Source organism: Panthera pardus, unplaced genomic scaffold, assembly GCF_024362965.1.
Source record: "Panthera pardus isolate Hobbes unplaced genomic scaffold, ASM2436296v1 HiC_scaffold_4, whole genome shotgun sequence".
Lineage (NCBI taxonomy): Eukaryota > Metazoa > Chordata > Mammalia > Carnivora > Felidae > Panthera > Panthera pardus.
The window spans coordinates 16,622,968-16,640,182 of record NW_026526969.1 but is presented as its reverse complement, the minus strand read 5'-3'; the positions used below and the strand labels follow the sequence as shown (position 1 = coordinate 16,640,182).

Genomic DNA, 17,215 nt, shown 5'->3' with positions numbered 1-17,215 from the left:
AGGGCTTTCCTGGTCACAAAATTGCTCGTAACATGGATTTCATGTATCATATCTGTTCTTGTTTCTTAGGATTGCAGTAAATGTATTAGATAGAACGTCTTTATATTTTCTTTCATCTTTCCATTTGCAAAAGAAAAAGGACACCTCAGACTAGATGGGGACAGGATGGCAGTTTGTGGATGGATAAGTTTCTTTCTCAGGACCTCAGACTTAATTATTTTTCCAAATCTCTCTCTTTTTTTTCCCTTTGTTAAAGTTTATTCGTTTATTTAGAGAGAGAGAGCGAGCACACGTGCCATGAACTGGGGAGGGGCAGAGAGAGGATCCCCAGCAGGGAACCTGATGTGGGGCTCAATCTCACAAACCATGATCATGACCTTGAGCGAAAATTAAGAGTTGGATGTTCAACTGAGTCACCCAGGCACCCCTTCCAAATCTCTTGATAATAAAGTCTCACTTGTGAAATCATGAGCTATAAATTTATGCCTCTAAGACAGATTTGTACTTTTTTTGAGAGTTGGTATCTTTCCCAGAAGTGATTAAGCTTTAAGTTTGACATGATGGTTTTCTTTTTGCCATGACACACAGGCCAGGTCCTGAGCCCATCGTCTCTGGTTAGATTCTAAAACAGCTTGTTCTGGTTGTACCAATGTGAGTTTATAACGTGGGTGGTACCTTTAGTGTCTCCTACGTATGCCATCAGTTTTATTTCCTCAGATCTTCTCTGTGTGTTTGCTGTCGGGTCAGTGGTGAATATCGTGTGCTCTGATGTTAGCCTGCATGTCCGCTTAGCTGGGAGACCTCAGCAAATCGCTGAACCTCTGCCTTTATTTTGTCATGTGCAAAATGGTGGTAATGATTGTCAATTTCAGGGGTTTACAGACTCTTTCTGTAAAGGGCCAGATAGTAAATACACTTCATGGGGCAAGAATCAAAATCTAGGAAAAGAAACTTCCGTAACTTTTTTATAGACTAAATTCAAAATGTAACCGTAGTAATTGTGTACAGCATTTTATGACGGTGGTCTACTGATGAAAAGAATGGGTATCATTTTGCTTGACTGGGGTTCAAAGGTAGCGTTTCTTGTCATCAAAGTAGATTACAAATATGCATCTGGTAAAGCTGGTTAAGTGCCTGAGAGCAAATGAAGTTAACTGTTGATGTTACCAGTAGATTGAATAGAGTCAATACTGATGAGAGACACAATTTCCACAAAGGATTTGCCATATTACGTTTTAGCAGGTTCTAATCCGTGTTCTACTGAATTAGTGTTTTCTCAACTTTGAAAATATTCGTGTTTGCAGTTGTTGGGCTGTTCCACAGACCATGCATACAGGCTAATTCTTCAGTTGCTTCTCAGCTCTGTGCTGAGGCATTGACTCGTGGAAGAAACAGTTGAGCAGAATCAGTAACATCTGTGGATTCATCATGATTCAAGGAAAATTACTTCAAATCATTTTCCTCATTAAAAATTTTTTTTTTAAGTTTATTGATTTTGAGAGACAGCGTGCGAGCGGGAGAGGGGCAGAGAGGGAGGGAGGGAGGGAGAGAATCCCAAGCAGGCCCCGTGCTGCCAGTGTCAGGCCCCATGTGGGGCTTGATCTCATGATGGTGAGATCCTGACCCAAGCCGAGATCAAAAGTCCGATGTTTGACTGAGCTACCTTGGTGCCCCTCATTTACCTCATTTTTGTTTGACTATTGCTGTTGCTTTCAGTGTCCTTAGGTTTTAGAACAGCTGTTTTCCAAAACGCCTATAGTCTTAAATTCATTTTCTCTGGACCTGACTTCTTCAGCTGCTGCAATTAAAGGCAAGTCATTGTCAGAAAGTGGTTTTCCTGGCTTGCTTAACAAATGAGGCATTAAGTAATTTAATATGGTTGCTTCATTTTTTTATTTAGTTTTTTTGAAGAAACTCTGTGGTGTATGGAGAATAGTGCCAGTGACTTAGTGCTTAGGCTGATAATGTTGACCGGCTGAGGTGTCATTGCATCATAAACAGCCCTTTGCCATCCAATTGATGATGAAATAATCTACACTGTGCCTTGAAAATGTGACATTCAGCGTCCACTTTTCTTGTTTTGTAATGATGGAGATGCACTGCTACTAGGTTAAGGAAAAAAAAGAATATATAGGGCTGCTTCATATTTAGGACTCTGACTAATCCTAGTGATTTTCCAGAACTCTCCTTGGCTCCCTCCTGTCATCCAAGAAGGGCACTGTGTTGACTTTGACTGATGTCCTCTCTTACCTGTTTTCCTAGTACTTTGCGCTGTTACGATGCATTCTTTTTATTTAAGTTACTGTGTTTGCGGCACCTGAATGACTCAGTTGGCTGAGTGTCTGATTCTTGATTTCAGCTGAGGTCATGATCCCAGGATGATGGGATTGAGCCCCAAGTCAGGCTCCATGCCAGCGTGGACAGTGCTTAAGATTCTCTCTCTCCCTCTGCCCCTCTCCCCTGCTCATGAACTTGCATTCTCTCTCGAAAATAAAATAAGTAAATAATAGATAGATAGATAGATAGATAAGAATAATAATACAAAACGAGAGGGGCGTTTGGGTGGCTCAGTCGGTTAAGCGTCTGACTTCTGCTCAGGTCATGATCTCAAGGTTTGTGAGTTTGAGCCCCGCGTCAGACTCTGTGCTGACAGCTCAGAGCCTGGAGCTTGCTCCGGATTCTGTGTCTCCCTCTCTCTCTGCCCTTCCCCTGCTCGTGCTGTGTCTCTCTCTCAAAAACAAATGTCATAAAAAAAAAAAGAGATACTGTATTTTTCTCATATACTTTCCTTGTGGTTCTTTTTTATAGTGTGTGTCTCTCCTCCCATATTTCCTGTTTATCCGTTGGAACCATATTTTCCTTTACATCTTCGAGCATAGTTAGAGTAGCTGCTTTAAAACCTGTGCTGTTTCCAACAACTTAGTCCTGGGAGTCTGTGTGCATTGATTACCTTTCTTCTTAAGTGTGGATCACGTAATTCTGTTCTTATGTCTAATGCTCTTGGATTCATCTTGGAAATTATGAATGATATAGACCATAGATACCAGATTCTGTTATGTTTCTCTGGAGAGTGTTGATCTTTTAATTTATATATAAAGCAGAGCGTAAACTTTTGTGTCTCTGAGGTAGGCAGCCGCTGAAACTTCTGTTCAGGTTGTTTAACCTTAGCTGGGCTGTTTAGGGTTGGCCTGTATACATATAGTTCGGAGGGTCATCCAGAGATTTTGGTATAGTGTATATATGTCTGTCTGTCTGTACATATGTAGAGTTTAGATGTAGAATTTGGTGCTCTCCTCTCTAGCTTTTTTTCCTTCCAGGATTTCCTCCCTTTCCGGCTTTTGTGGTCTCTACCTTAGGGGTCATGGTGTGGATGGTGTGGTCTGCTGGACTTAAGGTAGCAAATCCTAGTTTCAACAAGGTGAGAGAGGGACCCTGACAGAGAGAAGGAAGCTCTCTTTCTAAGGATACTAGAGAAGCTTCAGTCAATATACACATACGTGCTTGTCGTAGGGAAGATGGGCGCCAAGCTGATTGAATTTTAAAGTGGAAAGATGTGTGATTTATGTTTCTGGCCGTTCCTGAGGTGTTGTGTGAGCTGGAGCCTTTGAGTTCATCTCTCTGTGGGTCCTGGTGTCCTCAGACCCCAGAGCTGTAGCTCTGGGGTATCTGAAACTTGCCCAAGATGTTTGGATGCACAGAGCACACACATGCACGTTGAACTGTGACCTTATTTGGTACCCCAAGGAGCACAGATAAGTAAATGAAAAGATGCATATCTTCACTAATAATCAGTGAAGTGTAAATGAAAGCAACCCTGAGGTATCTTTGCCTATCAGACAGGCAAAGATTTAAAAGATTGATAATGTACACGGCTCGCGGCTGGCGACAGGCATTCTTACATTTCTGTTGTGAGTAGAAGTTGGTATGCTTTTGGAATGTCACTTGGCAGGGTCAGTATTTTTAAATGCTGAACCTAAGACCCCACAGTTCCACCTCTAGCATTATTATTATTATTTTTTTTAGTGTTCATTTATTTTTGGGAGAGAGAGAGAGAGAGAGAGAGAGGGAGAGAATGAACGGGGGAAGGGTAGAGAGAGAGGGAGACAACAGAATCCAAAGCGAGCTCCAGGCTCTGGGCTGTCAGCACAGAGCCTGACATGACGTTTGAACCCACACACCGTGAGATCATGACCTGAGCTGAAGTCAGACGCTTAACCAATTGAGCCACCCAGGCACCCCTTACCTCTAGCAATGATTTGTATAGAAGTACTCATTCTGATGAGTTAAGGTCCATGCCCAGACTTGTTCACTGCCTTGTTTAAAGTTGCATATGTGCACTGGAAATTAATATAATGGTATGTATCTCAAGAAATAAAAAACATATAGGCAGCAATCCACAGGTCCGTCAGCGGGATTATTGAGCCATGGCATGTGCTACCCTTAAAGGCATATGAAAGGTTTTTATGTGCTGACCTAGAAGGATGTTGAGAATAGCCAGAGGAACAAAGAGCCTGCAAAGCTCAGCACAGTATGAATCCATTAAAAATGTCCTGGGTGGCTCAGTCGGTTAAGCATCCATTTTGGCTCGGGTCATGATCTCTCAGTTCGTGGGTTCGAGCCCCGTGTCGGGCTCTGTGCTGACAGCTCAGAGCCTGGAGCCTGCTTCGGATTCTGTGTCTCCCTCTCTCTCTGCCCCTCCCCTGCTCACGCTCTCTCTTTCTCTCTCTCTCTCTCTCTCTCAAAAATAAATAAACATTGAAAATAAAAAATCTTTAAAAATGTCCATTTGTTTGAGCTTCAGCTTTGTCTGGAAGGACTTGTGCCTAACGTCTCGCAGAGGCTCCCTCTGGGGTGAAATAAAGGGGAGTCTTGTTTTTACTTTTCTTTTGTATCATTTGTTTTTCTTTAACTGAGAAGACATTAATTTTGTGTTTAACATTCTCTCCAGTGGTGTTTCTTGGGAGGAATGCAGCAGACACTCCACCGACCAAAGGTCGAATCACCAAAGCCTACCTTTGGTGTCATGGGGAAAGAAGGATCATCCCACCTTCTAGTTCCCGGGTTTATGATTAGTGGTAGCAGTTGCCTCTCAACCCCACTTGGGACAGCTGCTCTGATCTGCATCGTGGTTTCAGATGTGGGCGGCCTGTGTGAGCCTGCCGTGGGAGGCTCACGTCACTGCTCACTGCAGTTATATCCTGAATCAGGCAGAGAGACTTCGCTGCAAACGCAGGAGCGGTCACCTCCAGGTCTGGAGGTTGGTGGGTGGGGGGCCCTCCGACTTGCCATGGGACCCAGCAGATGCATCTGGGAAGGTGAGTCTGTGATTTGGACTTCTCTACACTCAAGTCAGCATGAGTGGATGGCAGAGAGTGGCAGACAGCAGGCCATCCCTGGGCCCTGGGAGGAGCCTGTGGATGGACTTTGAAGCGGTTGGGAGCATCGCCCTAGTTTTACCTCCTCGGGTGTCCTGGTCTTGGATGTCTCCAAGAGACAGCATGTTGGCAGTATTTGCTGAAGAATGACAGCTATCACTACCTGGCCTGAGTACCATTGGGCAGAGGGAAGGATCTGAGTTTGTCACGTTGAGTTTTAGGTATGGAAGACTTTGCTTCCTCAATAACAGCGAGGGGTGGTTCTGGGGCCAGATGGTCTGAGATTGCGATGGCCATGAGTGGAGATGAAGACCAGGCCCTGCGGCTGGCAAAACCTCTTCAAACCCCCATGCCCTTGGGGGGCCTTCGGGCAGAAGAGAAGCCAGGGTCTTGGGATCGCCCCTTTGGAGCTATGGGTGGCGGCACGTGAGGGTGGGGTTCCAGAAGGAGGATCAACTCTGCCAAGCAGAAGAAGGGGAGATGAGGATCTGTGCTCAAGTAACATCCAGAGTCCTGCTCCCAGGGGCCCAAAGCATCAACACCATTTAAAGGCAAGGTCAGTGTCTGTAGGGAGATTCGGGATGCATTTCTCATCCTGTTGGGGCTAGGTGCAGGGGGCACAACATAAATCAGACAGTGTCTCACCCTGGAAGAGCCTTGTGTAAAGAGGCAGCTTAGCAGGGAGCTTTGCTGACAGGGCCGCAAAGGTGCTATGAGGGAGTCTCTGGGCAGAGGAGGTCAGTTAACACGTGCAGGAAGAGAAGGTGCATCGTTTTTCTCCCTTTAACCCCCAGGCCCCCCACAGAGAACTGTATCGACACCCTCATTCTGAGCTGCTCCCACAGCACTACCTGCTACCCTGCTTCTGTCATGAGCGGACTGGCTTTGCTCTGTCACGTCTGGTCCGGCCAGAGAGACCCTAGGGAGCTTGGGGAGTGCTTCATGAAGGAAGGGGCACGTGATACGGAAGGAGGTCGGGCAGAGGAGACAGTGTGAGGTGGATTAGACCAGCGGGAGACCCAGAGTGAGTTCCATGTTTAAACAAAATATAGATAGTCTGGGAGCCCGGATGGCTCAGCTGGTTAAGCATCTGACTGTTGGTTTTATCTCAGGTAATGATCTCACAGTTGGTACACGGAGCCCCATGTTGGGGCCTGTACTGGGTGTGGAGTCTGCTCGGGATTCTCTCTCTCGCTCCCTCCCTCTGCCCGTCCCTCGCTCACTCACGTGCTCTCTCGCTCGCTCGCTCTCTCCCCCCTCCCTCCCCCCAAATAAATAAATAAGTAAACTTAAAAAAATAAAAACAGAGACTGTTTAAGAGGGGACACGAAGGGGATGCAGTAATCTGCGTGAAGCCATCTTGGAGGATGGTCTGCAGGCACCCTCATCTGGCAGGGATTCCTCTGGCATCAGGTGAGTGCTCAGGGTGTGAGGGCCAGGGAAGGTGAGGGTCTGAGTCTGTCTGGAAACCTTTCCCTGCAGCATACTTCCTCGTGGCAGTGTGTGGAGGTTCTGATGCAGGAGTCCAGCTATGAGGCAGCCCTTAACTTCGTGGCGGGCCAGGAAACCAGGGCAGGAAATCTGGGAGGCCCTAGTGGGCCGACCTCATGGACTTGACCCTGAGGAGGGTCATGGAGGAGATGCGTCCTGAGAAGGGACCAGAGTGCTTGTGGGCTGAAGGCGGTGGCCGCAGACCTGATGGGGGAGGGGCAGGGCTGGGTGCTGGCGTCAGCCGCGCTCCCTGGCAAGACTGTCGCGAGGGAGAGACACTGGCTTCCCTCCTCCTGCTCTGACAGCCATCCTGTGACATGGTCCGGGGTTGTCTGAGCTGTGATTAGATCTCCCTCGTGTCATCCCAGTGCCTGTTCCAGGACCACGGAGTATGCGGACAGGGGTTTCTACACTGCCCGGCCCAGTTTCTGTTTGTCAAGGACGTGGGTAGCCCAGAGGAGACAGAGGCCAGTGGTGCCCGGGCTTTCGTGGCAACCGGCTGGACACATGCTAGGAACAGAGGTGCCAGGTGCCAGGTGTGGGGCGGCACGCCACCCTGCCCAGCTCACTTTGTAGAGACAGAAGCCTTCTCTGTGGGAAGAGTTCTCAGAGGAGAAGCAGGGACCATCCCCCCAGGTGGCCCTGCATAGGTCTCCGCTGCTCCCACAGGGTGGGTCCTGGCCCCGGTAGCTCTCAGCTGTCCCTGCTCTGGGGCCTGTTGAGCTTGGAGCCACCCCACCCTGTGCTCTCGAACCATCTGGGATGGTCTGGCCCAGCTGGCCCAGTTCTGCATAGACGGAGGGCTCCTTCCACTGGGGCCTGGGTTAGCTCTTCAGCTTGAAGTGGCTGCTGTGCCTCAGGCCCCCCGACCTGATGCTCGCTCTGATCCTGTCACTACACACCCTGGCCACGGGCTGTTGTCCGGCTGCTCCCCCGTCTCCACCCAATCACTGTGCAGGAGGGGACAGACGCTGGGGGGGGGGGGGGCGGGTAAACTCGCTACAGCCTCCCATGCTGTGGCTGGTGCTGCTAGGTGACGCTGCTTGCTAGGAAAGGGTGCAGTCTTCCTGAGCATGGATCTTAACAGGGGTCAGTCCTGTGGGTACATGGCTAGGCTGCTGGGGTGTTGGGGTGGTGTCTGCCCCCCTGCGTGTGTGCAGGCTCCTCGAAGGTTTACGTGCTGTGGTCTGTGCTGCTTTTTTGCCTCCTTATCACCCATCAGGCTTGCATAACCAGGCTGGCCCTGCTTCCTGCTTAGGAACTATCAGCGCACCATCTGGAGCTACAAATAGGGTGATAGGAAGTCAACAGCCTCCCAGCACCCAGGCACTTGTGAACACCCAGTCCCTCCGCCTCCAGCTTACCCCTGGTCCCCCCAGGGATCCTGTTGCTCAGGCTGGCACTCCTCTCTTGGGGTGCTCTCCTTCGCAGGACCGGCACCTTCTAAACAGGGATGCGATCGACAGAGCTTGGGGAGTGCAGTTTTGTTGCAAGGACACGCCACTGCGATCCTCCTACCTGATCCCGGGTCAGAACATTGGGATGGGTCTTTGTTTAAGGAGACAGGATGTGTAGACGTTGGCTGTGTGACCCTGGGCAAGGCATTTCCCCTCCTCGGGACTCAGCTTGCTTGTCTGTGTGTAGGGACGGTCTTTCTACCTCACAGGGCTGCTGTGGGAACTCAAGTGTATGAGGCAAGCTACACAGTCGGCACAAAGTTACCCTTACCCTGCCTTCCTTGCACGACAGGACCTGGGCCCAGCAACAGGGGGCTGTATTGGCAGAGGATGCCTGTCCCAGAGAAGAAACGTGTAGGCAGACTCAGACACATAGCTGGTTCAGAGTCCAGAACCCACCAGAAGATCTGGGTTGGAGGGCACCATGCTATATGCTGTAGCCACGAATCTTTGGTCTGGCCGACGTATCTTTCTGAGCTTCAGTTTCTTATGGGAGCAGCTCAGGCAGTGGTGTCCAATCCCTGTCATGGGACACGGTGAGGGTATTGGTGGTGACCCACTCAGAGCTGTCAGTGAGGAGCACACTCCATAGGCAGTGGACCTCATGGGGAGCATGCCTCACAGGGGGAGCCCTCACGGTGAGCACCTATCAGGGGGGTTCTCTCCACAGAGAGCAGCCCTCATGGTGACTGTCCCCAGGGGGGTGCTCTCAGCCCAGTTCCTTGCAGGATGGACCTTGGAGACCGAGGCCCTGATGCGGGAGTTGAGTACCTGGCTCCTGATCTGCACGTGCATCAGCCCTTGGGTTGGCTTGGGAGTCTCCATCCACGGGGAAGGAGGAGGTGAGGGCTGGGCACTGGTGTCTGTGTGAGGCCAGGGGGTGGAGGGCTTGGGGGGCAGGGCTGTCATCTGTCTCACTCCACAGCGAAGGCTTTGGCTCGAACTGTGCTTGGGGCTGTCCTCCAGGGACCAACCTGGACTTCATTCCCACCCATGCACCATGGGTCAGAGCTCATCACCTCCCAGCCCTGCCCTTGATGCATTGTCTTGGGATCATTCTCAGGGGACTGCCCTGTCAGAGTGTCAGCTGCTAGGTACTAATCCTGCCCTGAAGCAGCCGTCGTGAGCTCCCAAACGTCACTGTTCCCAGGGCTCGGGGCTGGATCTTTCATCTGCCTCAACAACAACATCCTAAGGATCGACTGCCACTGGTCTGCTGTAGAGCTGGGTCAGGGCCCCAGTCCCTGGCTCCTCTTTACCAGGTGAGGCTGGAGGGCCAGGCCCACCTGGGCAGGGGACAGGGGCCAGTGGTGAGAATGGGTCCCCATGATAGCAGCAGTAGGGGCTGGGCTGGTGCAGTGGCCCCTTGGTGGCGACATATACCCTTTCCAGCAACCACGCCGTGGGCAGCAATCACAGATGTGTCTTCCGGGCCAGCGAGTGCACTCTGGTGCTGCCACCTGAGGAGGTGCTTGTGCCTTCTGACAACTTCACCATCACTTTCCACCGTTACGTCTCTGGGAAGGAGCAGGTCAGCCTGGTGGACCCACAGTACCTGCCCCGGAGACATGGTGAGGCCTGGGGTAGGGTGCTCTGGTGGGGAACATCCTGGCTTCATGGGGATTGGGGGCAGGGTCCCATTGCCCTTAACCTCCATGGCTCAGTGGGTGCTCTCTGTCCCTGCTAAGAGACACCCAGGGCTATGAGCGAGCAGGGCCCCTGGGAGGGAGGGGCCCACTGGTTAGTGGAGAGGTAGGGTTCAGGAGGAGGACGAAGACTCAGGGCCGTAAGTTGGGGCAAGGGTACGACTTGAGTCACTTGAAATACACTTCAGTCACAGTAGGAAGAAGTCCGGTAAGACCCTGGGAAGCTTATGGCTGCAGGGGCCGTAGGAACTCACTGTCATCTCGTCCCACCTGAGGCCTCACTGGGAGGCAGCAGCAGGGAGGAGATGGAGACCTGCCTCCCAGTGAGGCCCCTTGTCTGGAAAGGCCTTGACCATTCCCTGCCCCCAGCATTTTTCAGACCCCCGGTGCTGGGCATGCTGACACGCACACCCTCACGTGGCCTCATTCTGTTTCAGTGAAGCTGGACCCTCCCTCTGATTTGCAGAGCAACGTCAGCTCTGACTACTGTGTCCTGACCTGGAGCGTCAGTCCTGCTTTGGAGCCTCTGATCTCCATGCTCAGCTATGAGCTGGCCTTCAAGAGGCAGGGGGAGACCTGGGAGGTAACGCTGGGCTGACTACTCCAGGGGCCTCTCTCTTCTGGGAGCGGCAGCCAAGGGCCACTCGGGAGATGTCAACTTGGAATAATGAGGAGGGGAGGTGGCCAGAGTCAGGAGTGTGACTGTGCACATGTGCATTTGTATGTGAGTGTACCTGTGTGTACGTGAATATGTGTCTTTATATGTGTGATGAGCACCGGGTATGCCTATATATATGAGTGTGTGAGTGTAGTGAGCGTGTTTGTGTGTGCAAGCGCACATGGGGGTAGATGAGTGTCAGTGTGTGTACATGTGCCTGCGTGTGTGCCTGTGTGTGCGGTTGTGTGTGTGCATGTGTGTTCTTGAGGGCTGATGGACCCTGTCACCCTCAGCAAATGACAACTGTTCTCTACCCCACAGCAGGCCCAGCACAGGGATCACATTTTTGGGGTGACCTGGCTCAGGCTTGAAGCCATCGAGTTGGACCCTGGTTCCAGCTACGAGGCCAGGCTGCGCGTCCAGATGGCCTCACCGGAGGATGACCTGGCGGAGGAACAGCACTATGCGGGCCAGTGGAGTGACTGGAGCCAGCCCGTGTGCTTTCCCTCTCCCCAGACCTCTGCCCGAGGTGGGGGTCTCCCTCCCAGAGCGCCTCCCTTCCCATGTTTGTCACACCCTCCCACCTTTTCACCCCCCCTGGAACTTCCTCCCTGAGGCAGTTATACCCCGGTTGACCACCTTCCCCTGGAAATCTGAGATTTTTAACTTGCCAAGCATTGGGCTTCTTGGAAAGTATAGTTATTGTCTGTCACTGGGAGTGAGTGTGGCCCACCAGGCCTATGCTTCTGGCTCTGGAGGCTGGACATGGTCTCATCTCCCTAGGAAGGGCTGGGCTGGGCCGTTACCTGCTAGGAAGGGTGGCTGACACTGATGACCTTGCCGATGGAGGAGGTGAGACCCAGGGGTAGGTGATTCATTAGCAGGCATGACGCAAACCTCTGTGGCCTATGAGAAAATTTCCACTGTGGCCCGGGGCACTCCCAGGGGTGCTTTGCCATGTGGACTGGAAGGAACATCCTGGTGCCAAGGAGGCTCACGACCCTGGGCCCTTCCTACCCACAGGCCCCCTGTTATCACCTCGGGGGCAGCCTGACGGCACCCTTGTCGCTGTACCTGTCTTTCTGCTACTGACCAGCCTGACCTGCCTCCTGTTCAAGCTTTCACCCAGGTCGGTAGCCAAGGTGTGTGTGTGTGTGTGTGTGTGTGTGTGTGTGTGTGTGCGCGCACGCGTGTGTGCATGAATGTGTTCGTGTGACTCTGGGTGAGTTTCCGTGTGCATGTCAATGTGTGTGCATGTGAGTCAGTATGTCTGTGTGTAGGTGTGTGGTAGGTGGGGCATCTCGGGCCAAACCTCTGGCCCTGGATGGGGTGGGGGTTTTTAACCCTCTGCGCTGGACCTGTGGGGGAGTTCCTCAGTTGCCAGGTGAGGAAACGGGTGCTTGGTGGGGCTGTGAAGGCCAGGCTCGACCTGGGAGCATAAGAAAATGCCTGAAGCGTGTGAACCTGTGTGTGACAAGATCTGGTTTATATTTTGAGAATGCATTTTGGGGGTACAAGGATATGGAGAGGACCTGCTGGGAGGCCACTGGTGGTGTCCAGAAGGAGGAGAGAGAAGCAGAGGGGGAGCAAAGTGGAGGAAATTGCCAGGTCTTAGGAAGAGAAACCTAGGGGTCAGATGAGGTGGGACTGGGGACTCTTGAGGTGGGGAGCTGGAGAGGCCACTTCCTCCCCTGGGAGGCTGGTGAGGCTGCTGGGGACCTGTTGTGTTGGAGCCCTGTGCCACATCCTCGTGACAGGGCCAGTGGGTCTGTTGCTCAGTGAGGAGTCAGGTGGGGTAGGAAGCTGCCCCCTGTCTGCCAGGAGCACAAGTGTGGTTCCCGAAGGTGCCAGCTCCCTCTGTGGGCTGTGGACACAAGCGGTCACCTTGTAGCCCTGAACCCACCATGACAGCTCATCCTGTAAAGGACACGTGTCTTGGTATAAGTCAGTTCTATGGGGCCCTTAGGCAGGGAGGCCACAGGGGCAAGTGTCGGGTCTTGGAGCCAACAAGAGGTAAGAATGGCAGCAGCCCAGGTGAAGCAGGGCCACCTCTGGCTGGAAGAGAGCAAAGCTCCTGCGGGGACATCATGCCTCCTGGAGCTGGGCCTCCAAGGGCCCTCCTTGGGCGTGCATAGGCCTCCAGGTGTCCTCTCTTGGCCCCAGGGTGAAGAGAAGCTTCTACCAGAACGTGCCGTCTCCAGTGGCCTTCTTCCAGTCCCTGTACAGTGTGCACAATGGGGACTTCCAGGTGCGTGCACAGCTCACGGCAGGGGTTGAGGGAGAGTCTGGGCTTGCCTACATTCTGACCCGACAAAGATGTGGACTTCTGGTGAGACTTGGGGGCTAGCATGGGGGCCTTTGTCAGTGCTTTCAGCTTTTTTTGGTATATGTAGTCGGTTTACATTTACACGCTGTGTCTCAAATGCATCAGAACAATTAGCTTTATTCTCTGTTGTGGGTTTCTTTTCATTTCTGAGTAGCAGCCCCTGTGAGGTGTATGGTCAGTTTAAGGTGCAAACAATGGTGCTGTCTGCAGCTGCCACACGTCTCGTCCCCGCTTCTTCTCTGAAGGTTTCTGCGGGGAGGACCCGGTGCTTATACTATCCCTGGGGCCTTCGGTGGTCTATGGGCTACCGCTCTGGTGGCCACTGTGGAGTGCCTGGCCTCTCCTGTTCCCCTGGGTAGCATGCTGGCACCATGAGCACTGAGTACACTCCACACGTGTCTCTTTGTGGTGCCACGGTGAGTACTACCTGGAGGGTCGCATCAGACACCTCCCCCTCCCCCCCCAGCCCCCCACTGGCCTGGAGGCTCCTGCCCCTCGCTGGGCAGGAGGGGGGCAGGGAGCAGCCCCAGCAGGTGGTCTCAGGTTCCCCACTGTGGGTGGTGGACGGGAGGTGATGCTTCCTGGTGCCCTCGGACCTGCTCTTCCCTGATCCCCTTGCCGTTGCCGGGTTTCCCTCTGCCTAGTCCTTGTGTTTCTCAAAAGGGAGCCCAGAAAATTTAAAAAAGAAAATTAAAGAGGGAGCCCAGTTCTCAAGATTGTTGCCCAAAAGTATAACTCAAAGCTTAAAGCTGAGCGTTTTGTCCTTGGTGGAGGCCACCCCCTTTTCTCAGGCAGTGGCCATCACTGTCAAGACCCTTGGGGTGTCTGGGCACGAAGGCAGATTCCATCACCCTGGAATGTATCTTCTGGGCTGCGGGCACCCGGCCCTCCTCTGTAGACCCATGTCACCAGCCAGGGTATTTAGAACCCTCCAGTGGTGATATGGAGCCATGGGTCGGCTGTCCAGGGAGCAGGGCAGTAACAGAGGGTGAGGTATGCGTGGTCCATTTGGTGGTGATTCCTGGTCCCACATAGGAAATACTTTCCTGTAGGAGGTGGGGGCCTCCTGTGGCTCCACGGATGGGTCCAGGTCTGCTGCCCTTAGCCCAAAGGTGCTGGTTCCAACAGCATCTCAGTGTGTGTGTGATGGGGGTTCAAGAGGGGGTGCCCAGTCTCTGTAGCTGATGGAAGTGCCTAGAGCAGCGGCCAGGGGTTCTCTCTGTCCTCGACACCTGTCACCAGCACGGATTACTGAGGGTCCTGAAGAGACTCAGGGTCCTGTGCTGAGGCTGGGCTGGCACATGGAGGGTGAGACAACATGTTCCAAGCACAGTCGTTGCTTGGACTCTGGGTGGGGATGTCTGGAGAGCTTCTTGGAGGAACAGGGGAAGCTCCTTCCAGGCAGAGTCCAGAACATGCTGCCTGAGCCCTTCCCCCCACCCCCCATGCTCTGTTCTAGACCTGGATAGGGGCCCACAGAACCGGTCTGCTGCCGAGCCAGGACTGTGTCAGTTCCCCGAGAAGAGCCTCGGAGTCTAGTGTCCAGGAGGCCATTGCGTGGCTGACCTATGGCCCGGTGGATCCCTGGCAGTCAGTGGTCCTGGAGGAAGAGGAGAAAGGCCCACGTCCTGGCCTCCCAGAGGCTGTGTTGTTAGCAGGTCTTGTGGCACAGGGAGAGCAGCCACCTGCCTACCTGCCACAGGAGGACTGGGTCCCTGGGAGCCCCACCAGGCCAGCTCTCCCACAGGCAGAGGGCAGCAGTGGTGACTACTGTGCCTTGGGCTGTCCCGGGGCGTGCCACCCCTCGACCTTCCCAGGAAACACGCAGAGCTCTGGGCCCAGCCTGGCTTTGGCCTGTGGCCTTTCCTGTGACCAGCAGAGCCTGGATGCCACGCAAGGAGGGACCTATGTGGGAGTTGGTCACAGAGAGGAGCAAGACCCCGGTGAATGTGTCGCATGAGGCCCTCAGGGCACTTTCTTTGCTCCTACCCTTTGCAGACGCTGGCTTTGATTTAGAACCCTGATGAGGCCAGCTGCATAATGTGCATCATGTGGAAAATGGACTAAAGTCTCTGAGAATGAAGCCCCTGCACAGATATCCTGTCCAGATGGAGGCCGAAAACCCCTCCTCTCTCCCCTCCCCGCAGCATCCTACCACGCAGCTCCCACTCCCTCCCTGCCTTCTGGCTCCACCCTGGTCCCTCACAGAAGTGGGGGTGTTGGCTCCGCAGCCTGTTCTGCCCTCACTCCCTTAAAGGGCCAGCCGGCACCCAACAGACACAGATGAGGTGCTGTGACTGGGCGGAGTGTTGTCTTTCTGTGCCTCCCTGAGGTACCTCTGCTACTGAGATTAAAAGGGATTCAGTGGTTGTTTCAAACTGCTGCTGACTGGGAGAGGGGCCCACAGGAAGTGCAGGGGGTGGGGGTCTGTCTATTTTCGGGTTTTCTGGGGTTGGAGATGCTGACATTTTGAAGTTAGCATCCAAATGGAGACCTGTCCCTCTCTGGGTGACCGACCAGAGAGGGCACCTCTGCATGAGTCTCTGGTGTCCCCTGAGGCCTGTACAGAAAAAACAAACAAACAAACACTTGTGGACCCAGGCTCCCAAAGGCAAAGGCTTCCTCTGCCTCAGACAGGCATCCCCCTCCCCTCTGCGTGCCTGCGGAGGCCCCTGGGGTTTTGTGGGGAGCCTCAGCTGAGCCAGATCATGGTCAGAAGGGGTGAGGCAGGACCCAGAATGTATTTTTAGCGTGTAGAGAGAGGAGGGGTGTGGACGGAAGTGAGGTGTAGGCATGTTCAGCTCTAACCAAGGATAGAAAAAATAGCATGAATCACCCGCCCCTTGGGGAGCCCTGGCCTGGGGTATTATTATAGCAGCATCCGCGTGGCTTCTGTGGCTTCACAGGGAACCTGGGCCACCTGCATATGACGAGTGACCCCCACAGCGGGGATGCCTCTTGTGCGTGGCCGGAGACATTGTTCCTGTGAGTCACACATCTTCTCTCGGTGGCGCCCCGAGACCTGGCTTTGGGAGTGTGCAGCCTTAGAGGCTGTGTGACGGTACACGAGACACTCCTGCCCCTTCAGCCTGTGGGACTAACAGTACCTCGTAAGTGTTGCTGTGAGTTCACCCGAGCAAGCTGCCTGCATATCTTGGTGCCCAGAAAACGCGTTTCCCTTTTTTGTGACGAGATGACCCTTGGACGCTTGTGCTGTGATCCGGTTTCCAGCAGAGCAAGGTTTGAAGACCTTGGGATGAGGAAGTCGCCGAGCGCTGGGCACCGAAGGAGTCAGAGAGCAGGCGGCTGGCAGCTGGAGCCCTCACACAGCTGGTGGTTTGAGGGATTGGCCTCACGGCGTGGGCTGGAGCTCAGATGTCCAAAATTTGGCCGGCTGGGCTGCAGAGGGTCTGGAAAGCCAGGCTGAGAGCAGTGAGGGAAGGGGACTCTCCCTGGCGAGGGAGGATGCACAGTGGCTTCTCTTTCTTTCTTTCTTTCTTTCTTTCTTTCTTTCTTTCTTTCTTTCTTTCTTTCTTTCTTTCTTTCTTTCTCTTTCTTTCTTTCTTTCTTTCTTTCTTTCTTTCTTTCTTTCTTTCTTTCTTTCTTTCTTTCTTTCTTTCTTTCTAAAAGATTTTTTATTTTTAAGTAATCTCTGCACCCAACGTAGGGCTAGAACCCATAACTCCAAGATCAAGATTCGCGTGCTCCAGAGACTGAGACAGCCAGGTGGCCCTCTTTCTTTAATTTTCAATGTGGTGAAATTCACATAATCTAAACGTAACTCTTCTAAAGTGTTCAATTCAGTGACAGTTAGTACATGCCTAATATTACCCAACTGTCATCACTCTCAAAGGAAATCCCCTTCCTATTAAGCGGTCCCCCCGCACCCCCCACACTGTGCCCTGTGCAGCTCTTTGCCTGCTTCCCGTCTCTGTGGCTTTGCCTATTCTGGACACTTTGTATAAATATAGTCATATAATATGTGACTTTCTGCACAGCCTTTTCTCTCAGCATAGTGTTTTTGAGGTTTATCCACTTTATTTTTTTTTTCCAACGTTTTTTGTTTTTTGTTTTTTGTTTTTTTTTTTTTTTTAATTTTTGGGACAGAGAGAGACAGAGCATGAACGGGGGAGGGGCAGAGAGAGAGGGAGACACAGAATCGGAAACAGGCTCCAGGCTCCGAGCCATCAGCCCAGAGCCCGACGCGGGGCTCGAACTCACGGACCGCGAGATCGTGACCTGGCTGAAGTCGGACGCTTAAC

At 52.7% G+C, this 17,215-nt stretch overlaps 1 protein-coding gene across 6 annotated transcripts in view; it reads left to right on the top strand.

Moving 5' to 3' along the window:
- Positions 1 to 35: 35 nt before the first annotated feature.
- Positions 36 to 17,215, top strand: part of IL9R (interleukin 9 receptor) — a 244,303-nt gene continuing 227,123 nt past the window's right edge. The window contains exons 1-9 of one of the 6 annotated variants that reach the window (XR_008419222.1): positions 36 to 5,315; positions 9,052 to 9,165; positions 9,474 to 9,585; positions 9,716 to 9,894; positions 10,407 to 10,552; positions 10,949 to 11,156; positions 11,651 to 11,756; positions 12,791 to 12,875; positions 15,860 to 16,979. Coding sequence is in view for 5 of the 6 variants with exons in the window: in XM_019439760.2 (XP_019295305.2) it covers positions 4,967 to 5,315; positions 9,052 to 9,165; positions 9,474 to 9,585; positions 9,716 to 9,894; positions 10,407 to 10,552; positions 10,949 to 11,156; positions 11,651 to 11,756; positions 12,791 to 12,875; positions 14,413 to 14,913 (1,800 nt within the window). In the remaining variant the exon portion in view is untranslated. The other 5 variants (XM_019439761.2, XM_019439760.2, XM_053894199.1 and 2 more) reach the window with 5 other exon arrangements.